General features: G+C 41.4%; 1 protein-coding gene across 1 annotated transcript; it reads right to left on the bottom strand.

Annotated features, from left to right (window-relative positions):
* Positions 1–3,264: 3,264 nt before the first annotated feature.
* On the bottom strand, positions 3,265–3,804 carry LOC123257654. The gene has a single exon (XM_044717474.1). The coding sequence runs from the start codon at positions 3,802–3,804 to the stop codon at positions 3,265–3,267; it is 540 nt and encodes a 179-aa protein (XP_044573409.1).
* Positions 3,805–10,203: the final 6,399 nt, after the last annotated feature.

The raw sequence follows: 10,203 nt of genomic DNA, 5'->3' as shown, positions 1-10,203 counted from the left end.
TCTAGACAGAATCGAACCTTGTTTGGTTTCACTAACAGCGTTACTGGTGATGACCACGCTGATGAAGGTGCTTCTTTAATTACATCTTGTGCGATCATTCTATCAATTTCTTCACATAAAAGTTTTTCCCTGGCAGGGGATAAAGGATAAAATCTCTGTTTGATAGGTTTGGCCTCCCCTGTGTCGATAGAATGTTCTACTAGAGAAGTTTTCCCTAACCCGTCTACCTCAAAGGACGGAAAAGAATTTATTACCGATTTTAAACTACGCTTCTCCGAAGGAGAAAGATGAATTTGGTCTTTTTCCGTTTCGCCTTCCGTTTGGTTTATCTCACTTATATTTCCCACTAAAGATAATGAAATTCCGAATTTCTTCCAGAAATCCATGCCGCAAATAACATCCTGATTTATTGACGGTACTATTAGAAACTTTATGTTGTCATGCTTGGTGTTAAACGTCAATGATGCGGTGATCACTCCAGCGATATTCTGCATTTGCCCATCGGCGGTTTTTACCATCCCCTTTCGGGACTTAAAATTATTTTTCTCTGCCAGTATGCGTTTTGCTAAAGCACCACCTATTACACTTTTGTTGGCTCCGCTATCCAGCAGAGCTAAATATGGTTGACCTAATATTTGTATTTGTGAAAAGGGACGAATGTCGTTATGCTTGTGTAAGAGTGATGAAATTACGACTTTCTTTAGCTCCCGAACATTTCTAAAATAATTTTGAATGCGCTCAGCGCTAAGACTTTTAACTCTTGAGGCTGTTAAACTGTCCTTACTTTCACCGTCCGATAGTAGTTTGTCTAAACGTCTATGATAGGGAGTAAATTTGATAGGGTTTACGTTAAGTTCGTCTTCATCGGGTTCTGATTTGATTGGTTCCGAGATTTGAAAAGGATATTCGCTTAATGGTTTTGGCGAATATCCCGAGATCGGTTTTCCGACCCGGGATGACATTTCGAACAATTGGTTATAGGTGTTAATCGACCCACACCCATAACAAAATATGCGACGAGTTTTTAAACAATTTGATAACGATGTCCTATTTCGTCACAGTTCCAACATTTGATTTTGTCCGTCGAACGAATGGCACAGACTTCATTTGATTCCTGGTCGCCATCAAAATCTTCCTCCGTCTGGTTAATAAATTGAATTTCGTTAAGCGAAGGTCGAGTATTTGTCGCGAACAAACGGCTCTATTACGAAATCCTTTGAAGAACTCTTCATGCCAGTGGCATTCAGTGCGCAACGCCGCCAAGGTTGGTGTTGGAACATGCAACAACTAGTGTTTCAATTCCGCCCTCAGATTATGTCGGACCTCTTCCGTTATTTCGGAGTCAGACAACGGATCTCTTAACGCGTCCGCGATCCCTAGCATCGAATCTAGGAAGTCATCAAAGGTTTCGGTGTTTCCCTGCTTCCGACGTCGTAGAGATTCTTTGATATCGCGATCTGATCGTTGATCCTGATATCTTTTCTTTAGTCGGTCACACAAACAAAACCAATTTGTGAGATCGGGAGACCGATGTACTCGCCAATAAAACTTCAATGCCGGACCCGTAAATAATAAGTTTGCAAATTGAAACAGCAAATCATAATTTCCATCTAGACACTGAGTGGTTAAAATATTCACTCGATATATAAAATCCTCGATAGCGATTTCCCCATTGGATCCGCTAAATTTAAGGTTCCAGTTTGAAATTACGCTAGATACTCTATCTGGTCTGTCTACTGAGTGATTGCTTAAACGATTTCTTGACGGAATGTTTTCTCGGAAATTATCGCGAGGTGGGTTACCCCTAGACACAAAACTGGGTACCTCATTATCCCATTCGAGTGGAATTTCGCCCCGTGATCCTCTACGACTTGGACCCAGATTTAAATTTGCCATTGTGGCACTAATTTGATTAGAGATTGACGCTGCCAAGCTCGACATCTGATTTTCTAAGGCCCCTGCTATTATTTGGTGTACCCGCTCTTCTGAGACGCCGTTGCCAGCCGAAGAACTTCGCGTATGGTTCGCCCTTTCGGGATTCTGCATGGTATTCCGAGTTACCCTGGGAATGGTGGTGGCAACTCGATTATTACGAGAACCCTGCCTGGTCTGAGGCCGTGTACGCGGAATGGTGCCTGTACGCGGACTATTGCCAGTCGATGGCACTACCTCGATCAACTGTCGGGCCTCACCTGCTTCAGGATTCCCTAATTCGCTTCTACTACATGCCCTTCAGCAGAGTGGACAAGTGGCGTTGGTTTCAAGCCAAGTTGTGATGTGAGACACCTCAAAGGGTATTGATGCCTACATGCGGTTATAGTCCATTCTGCTTCCTCATTAGCTTCATTGCAAATGGTGCAAATATGAGATTCCCTGGGCTGTGACAATGCAGGGATATTTTCAAGACTTCGTCTAACCGCCATGATATGGAATGATTATTATAATTGTTACTTTAAATTTGCCTAATAATTTTAGTGGGGTAATGGATGTTTTGTTACGTAAAAAAACTATATATGTATGGGTACTGTTGATCAATAAAGGTGAATTATCAATTTTCGTTATCAAATTATTGTTTATAAATTTGAATTGGGACTTATCCTTCAGAACTCTCGCCATTAGTTAAAACCCTATTTATTTTATTTTATTCTTCCTAGCCAAGGACTAAAATTATTTATTTAATTTCAAATGTCTTATTTGGAGAGGGAAAAGCTCCGTTCGTCCAAAGCTTGTACCATCTCAATCCAAAAATGACCAAAAGATTCTAATAAAATTTAAATGAATTTCTTCCTTGAAGAGTAATCCGCTTCCAGCTTGCGAAAACAAAAAAAATCTCAATTCAAGTCGAAATATAAAAATAAAACCGGAATGAACAATTACTACTGGAGTTTCGCTTGTTTTTGAAGAGGAACAGACTCCATACTTGCGAAGCCTGAGCAATCTCCATAAAAAAAAAACAAAATCTCCACAAAAAAATACTATAGAAGTTTGTTTGATTAACTTCCTTGAAGAGGGACACACTCCCAGCTTAGGAGCATGAACAATCTCAATTAAAAAAACCTAATCAAACAAAAAAAGAAATTAAAGAATTGACTTTGAATGAAGAGGAAAAAAAAAACAAAAAAAAATACTATTCGGGGTAAGAAAAGGTTAAAGGAAATCGGGCATTGCAACTTTATATTTTCGAATATCCTTAAAGGATAATTAAAGCCGCGTCGTTGCCCCATGTTGGGCGCCATACAGTTTGTTGTTGATCTGATTCAGAGCCTAGTCGTTATCGTCGAGTCGTTTGGTCAGCGTTATGACGCGTTCTTCTTGATGAGACTGCTGTTGTTTGTTTTTTGAAAAAGCATAAACGTGGTCAGCCGCATCGTCGTTTAAGAAGTCCATAACTGCATCGGCTGCTTTTGCCAGTTGTGAGAGTTTGGTCTGCGGTGAGCTTCCTATCATGCCGACAATTCCCGCGTGTACGGGAGGAGGAAAACGTTTGATCCAGTAGCGTCGTATTACTGATTCGTCGCAGGTTGCCTTTGTTTGCTGCAGTTGGCAGGTAAGTCGGCTATCGCCGAGCTGAATTCCAGTTGCGAGTCTGCCCAAACGTACCATTTCCGAGTCCGTAAACTTTGAAAGGATCGCTTCCTTTAAGGTGGAAGAAGGGGCTGTTTCGGGTGGATTGTTGACATGATCGTGTACGTGTTCTAGGTATTTGGGGTCTGCGTAGGCGATGACTGCAGCGAACTTTTCTTGGTCTTTTCGTGCACCAAATTCTTGTAGTCCGAACCAACTTTCTAATTTTGTGAAGAACATTTCTATGTTTGTGATTGATTGTAAATTTGGGAACGGCATCTTAAATTTGGGAACGGATTGGATCATGGCTGTGCTAGTGAATTGCGCAGCGTCCTGCGCGCCAGCGAAGATGTTGTGAAATACTTGTGTGTATTTTTTTTTTTTTTTATTAAACTTTGCTTTTATTTATTGGATCTTCTCTTAATTTTGAGACTAACAATAAGTTTTCAAATCTTAACATTAACATTTAACTAACAGTAGACTAAGACTGCATTCTGGTTGCACGTTCCTCAAGACGGTCGCTGGGTGGGTAGGTCATTCCGACGAAGTCGTGATTGGTTACTCAACCTTGTTAGACCTCTCGCCAGGTGGTTAGGGTGCGACAATAGCTTGCTAAAGTACTTTTCCTTCTGTTCTGCGATCACATCTTTGACTGGAAGAATGTTTAAGTCGCGATGTATGTTTTCGTTGCGAACGTACCAAGGTGCCCCGGTGATTGTTCTCAAGATCTTCGACTGAGCTCGCTGGACTATGTCAATATTGCTATTGCTGGCATTCCCCCATAACTGGGAGCCGTACATCCATATAGGTTTAAGTACCGAGTTATACAGCAGGACTTTATATTCAAGGCAAATGGGAGACCGAGCGTTGATAATCCAATGAAGGCTGCTGGCTTTTAGCTTTAGGTGGGTTCTTTTAGCTTCTATGTGCCGACGCCATGTGAGTCTTCTATCGAGGTGTACTCCTAGATATGTTACCTCGTTTGCTTGCGGGAGTAGGGTGTTGTTTAGCGTAAGGGGCGGGCAGTTTTGCCTATTCAAGGTGAACGTAACGTGCTTGCATTTTTGTTCGTTTACTTTAATTCGCCAGTCTGATAGTCATTTTTCAACATCCACCAGATGAAGAGCTAGCTGCGCAGTTGCTTGCATCGGGCATTTTGAGCGGCTAAGAATAGCTGTATCATCAGCAAACGTAGATGTTGTTAATCGTGTGCTTGTCGGGATGTCTGCTGTGTAGAGAACATATAATGTTGGTCCGAGTACGCTTCCTTGAGGAACTCCAGCTCCAACAGTGAATTCGTCAGATATATCAGTGTTGCACCTCACAGCAAATTTTCTGTCGTAGAGGTAAGACTCTAAAAGCTTGTGGGTATTACAAGGGAGCATTGTCTTGATTTTGTACATTAGACCTTCTAGCCAGACTCTATTAAATGCTTGAGAGACATCTAGAAATATTGCGGTACAGTACTCGCGTTTTTCGAATGCATTCCGAATTTCTGCTGTTATCCGGTTGACCTGCTCAATTGTACCGTGCTTTTCACGAAACCCAAACTGATGTGACGGGATTCCTTCCTGGATCCTTAGGTATGTGTTTATTCGAGTCAGAATGCATTTCTCAAAGAGTTTAGATAAGCATGAAAGTAGGCTTATAGGTCTATACGACGTGGGAATTGTGTGGTCTTTTCCCGGCTTTGCTATCATTATTATAATTGACTTTTTCCATCTCGCTGGAAAGTGGCCAAGTTTTGCGATGGCATTGAAGAGCTGGGTGATAGTGCAGACGGCGCAATATGGAAGCTCAATGATCATTTTGGGAGTTATGAGGTCGCAGCCTGGTGATTTTTTCGGATTTAGTTGGTTTTTGATGATATTAGCGATTTCGTTTGGGCGAAACTCGATTGGTTCATGTTGAAGCTGAGGCTCATATGGTAAAGTCGGCAGAGTAAAGGCACTAGCGGCCGGATTTGGTTGGAAGATATTTTTGAGGTGATTGGCAAACGTGCTGGCTCTGTCTGCATCGCTGCGCGCCCAGCCGCCTGTGGGATTTCTAATAGGCATCACTGTTTCTTTCGGTGAGCTTAGAGTTGGGTGAGCTCTCCATAGTGAGTGTTTTGTACTAGAAGTTGACAATTGCTCTATATAGCGGCGGTGGACATAAGCTTCTTCTTGCTGTAGGGCTTTAGTAAGTTGACGTGAGGCATGTCTAAAGCTTTGCTTAGTAGATGGCGATCTGTGGAATTGCCACTCGCGACGTGAACGCCGCTTTTCGAGGACGAGCTGTTCGATTTGTAGATTTGTCTTTTTATTGCTTTGTGTATTTATAGTTTGCGATGTTGAGGCTCGAGCTGCAGAGACGAGTACAGACTCAAGTGAATTAACAAAGCTGTCTACGTTGGCTTCATCGTGGAGATGAGGACTTAGCTCAATGTGTGAGCTGATATATTTTCTGTACTTAACCCAATTGGTTTTCTGTGAGGTCAATTTTAATGGTTGTTCCAATGTTCCTGGATGTCGCAGTAGAATAAACAGGACAGGCGAGTGATCAGATGAAAGATCCGATAGGCAATTGGCGCTTATCAGATTTTTAGGGATGTTTTTGGTAATCGCAAAGTCTATTAAATCTGGTAGTTTCGTTGGGTCTGCCGGCCAGTATGTTGGTGTGCCAGAAGAAACATAGTCGAGCTTGTTCTTGGCTTTGATAATTGCATTATAGAGCTGCTTCCCTTTTGGAGTCACGAGACGGGATCCCCAGTGTGTGTGCTTGGCATTGTAGTCTCCTGCTGCTATGAAGTGGTCTCCAAGTGTGTTGAAAAACTGCATAAACTCATCTTCAGCTATATTGAAGCGAGGGGGGCAGTATACGGCGGCTAGTGTAAGTTGGTTGCCAGTATTTAGTTGTATATTTATAGATGTGGCCTGTAGGTAGTTTTTAGCAAATTTGTTTTGATAATGGTGCTTTATGCGGCTTCTGATTAGAATTCCAGTCCCACCATGTGCTTTACCATCTGGATGATTTGTTCCGTAGAATGAATATCCTCGTAGTTGAAAATTGTATTTGTTTGTGAGGTGTGTTTCCGAAAGCAGCATTACATCGATGTGATTGTCGAGTAGGAATTGAGCTAACTCAAGTTTATGTTGCGAAACGCCGTTAGCGTTCCACGTAGATATCCGTAGGAAAGCCATTATTTGGATTGTTGTGAAACCAGCATTTGAATCAATAGATTTTGGTTTCGCATTAAATCTTGCATAGTTGTGCGCATAAACGACATAAATTCCGTCAGGCTTTGTTGTAGGCTGCATATCATAGCTTCAAAGTTGCTTTTTGGCTGCTCTGTTGGTTGATGTTGCTGAGCCGTGTTCGGTTCTTGATATGCTGATTGCAGAAATGAGCTTCTTGAGGCAGGTGTCGCCGGTCCTGATTTTAAGGCGCTTGCGTATGTCACATTTTTGTCAACGTTAATGGGTCCTAGTGAGGATCTGGCTGCAGTCGAGAAGAAGACTTCAGGGTTTGATCTGGACGCCGTGAACTGTCCATTTTGGGTGCGGGCAGCTATTCCTTTCTGGTGGATGCGACTTTTCAGCTCCCTATAGACTGGGCATCCTCTATAATTAGCAGTGTGATTGCCACCGCAGTTGCCGCACTTTTTCGAGTTGCTGTCATCTTTGCTCGCTGGGCAGTGTGCGGAGTCATGAAGCTCTCCGCAAACTACACACACCGGGCGCAGTTTACAGTATGACCTTGTATGGCCATATTCCTGGCAGTTCGCACATTGTACCGGGCCATTGCGTTTGTGCGGTTCCTCAACTGTAATTCTGCGGTGCAGCAGGTACTGAAGATTGTATATTGGGTGCACTTCGTATTTCTTCAGGAGCTTGGTTTCTGGTTCAAGCTCAACCTTAAAGAGTGGCTGCGGCTTTCTATCCCTGTTAAGGATATTAAAGACTGTCTTGGCGCTAAAACCCTTCTCCTGTAGCGCCTTTTTTATCTCTGCAGGCGTTACTTCGGGCTCTATGCCCTTAAGTACGACTTGCAGGCCCTTGCTGCTTTTTAGCTGGTACGTGTAAAAGTTCTTTTTATTCTCGGTAAGATATTTTGATAATACTCTATAGTTATCTTCAGACTTCATTTGTACTTTTGTTTCTTGAATGTTGCCCTTTACAAGGGGTATTATGTGGAAGTTATCCTTACCAATAAGCTCAATGATTTTGTTGACAAGAACATTGGAACTTTTTTCGCGTATATAGATAGGCGGAGGTTTTGGCTTCCTTTTCCCAACTTCAGTGGATTCGACCGCCTCAACCTCATCGGCGTCTGCCAAGATTTTAAATCGGTTTGAGTTAATGGGCGTTTCTTTTGCTACTAGGCTAGCATTGCCACGGGTTATTTTGCGTTTGGAATTCAGGGGGCTCAGCTTCCTTTTGATTTGGATGTAGCGATCCATGCCAGTCTGCACAGCCGGCTTAATATAGTCATTGTTTTTGTTTTGGTTTTCGGGCAGCGCGGACGTATTACTATTTGCGCTGCTAGCTGTTGACGTCGTTAAACGCGCTGTCGATACAGTTGCGGTTGTTGTTGTTGTTACTGTTGACGTTGTCAAAGAAATTGAGGTGCTAGTTACTGCACTCTTTGGCTGCAGAGACATCGATGGTATCGAGGGGGAGCAGGAACGCGCTCTCTCGCTCTCTACGTTTAAGAATTCGGTCAAGTTGGGGGTAATTGACCGAGCTTGATCGGAGCTTGCATGGTTTTCGGTTGCTTTAAAAGAGAAGTACGCGTTGTTTCTTTGTACTGAGAGCCGTCTCTCGTCTAGCTCACGTTGACGTTGTGTGCGAACGTCGTTTGAACTCATTGCAGTCGAGGTTGATTTAGTTTGAGTTTTAAGTGTTGTGTTTTATATTAATTAATTAATTAATTAATCAATATAAACATTAGAGATTTCATCGCAAAAAGCGTCTTTTCGCGTTATTGTAGATTTCTTAGAGCAGTCACTGCACTTTTATGATTTTATTGAATATTTTTTCCCGGAGCACAATAAAAAAACACGTCTGCATGCGACGACTGCAATCGAAGGTTTTTGACTTTTTGACATACTTGTGTGTATGTACTCAAGACTTTGATGTAATTTGGAAATTGTTCTAGTAGTCGAGGGTCACCAATTATGGAGACTTATATGCTCCAAATAAGTATAACCACGTTGGTTAATAACTATTAATATTTATTAAAGATAAACTGCATTAATAGGGTGGATACAAAGATTTTGGTTTAATGTATAAGTTGTTAATAATAAGATGATTTCTTGAAGAGTCCAGCTTCTTGTAGCGAGTAGTCTTTCAGTATGCCCAAAGGGTTTTTAGATACCATGGCGAAGAAGGTTGACTCACCACAGATCCATTGAAGTAGATTGGGCATAAGAGAATATATACTGAAGACAAAGTTTACCGTCATCAGCGTAGATAAGTACAAGTGAATTAGTTAACGTGAAAAGTAAGGGTCTAAAATGGCTACACCAGACTACGCGAGGGAACAAAAAGCCTTTACTGAAGTAAGTGTAAAAAAGGACTGTTTGTTAACCATTCCGGAACCCCTGACAAAATATTTTAGCTCCAATAAGTTTGTAGTGGTGGAGCGGCGCTTTATAAAGACATGCTGAAGACGCTTAGGAATTGCTGACAATTTATAGATGCCTCTGTAATCGACAGCGTCGGATTTTTTCCCTTTTTTATGCAGAGGAATAATGTATGATAATGTATGCACACGGGCCTTAAAAAGATCCGACAATAAACCACTCTTAACAGAGGATGGCCAAAATATAAAATTGCAGGAATGTATAAATGAGATTTCTGGGTCTTTTTCGCATGGCGAAGCCTTGTGCGTCCACTGCACTATGGACAAAAATTCCCATAACAGTCGAGTGACATATTTTATCATATTTGTCGTCCATGTTTTCTGGATAAAAATAGTTTAAAAACACTAAAACACTATTTTCGTAATTTTTGGATTTTGCTGGTATTTTGTTATTTTTAAAAATTGAAAGACTACGACTTAAAAAAATATTGGCATAAATTGGCTTCGAGATTAAGGCGAGGTCTTTGCGTTGCTGTGCAGTTTTAAGGTGGACGTTAAGTGTAGTTGCGGCAATTTTAAAGCTGAATATTACTTATTTAATATTCTCAATAAAAAAGCGAATAACATTTTTTCCCAGTTTTAACCGTTTAGCAGAGGCTAATCGGAATAAATTCGGATCTATACTGATTGCCTTAAATATACATAGATTACGCCCTCTGAATGCATGGATTCGATCCTTCGAGTTTGTATTAAACGTATCGTGCAGAATTGACCTTAAGAATTGGTAAACTACTGGTCCTGATAAAGATAAGGTTTTTTAAGACTGTCGAGTCAGGTCTTAGCTACAGCAGCCACTGGTATATAAAGCATTTTTTATCTTTATAAATTGTTTCCGCTTAGTCGCAAGTCGACTTATTCGCGTCTGCTCGGCTTAGCTTACTTTAAGCATTTTTAGCTACCGACCTTTTGCTTCGCCTATTATGTAAGGCGAGCTTTCACTTTTGTTCCTAATTTAATTGCACTCTTTAAATAAATTGGCATATCTCTTGTATCATCGCCATTTCATATGAACTC

This window comes from Drosophila ananassae, chromosome XR, assembly GCF_017639315.1.
Source record: "Drosophila ananassae strain 14024-0371.13 chromosome XR, ASM1763931v2, whole genome shotgun sequence".
NCBI classification, from domain to species: domain Eukaryota; kingdom Metazoa; phylum Arthropoda; class Insecta; order Diptera; family Drosophilidae; genus Drosophila; species Drosophila ananassae.
The sequence above is the reverse complement of the archived record's forward strand: the minus strand, read 5'-3'. Positions and strand labels throughout refer to the sequence as shown.

What these genes read in the sequence shown, in the direction of transcription:
- LOC123257654 (XM_044717474.1), bottom strand. Translation starts at nt 3,804, where the DNA reads ATGTTCTTCACAAAATTAGAAAGTTGGTTCGGACTACAAGAATTTGGT.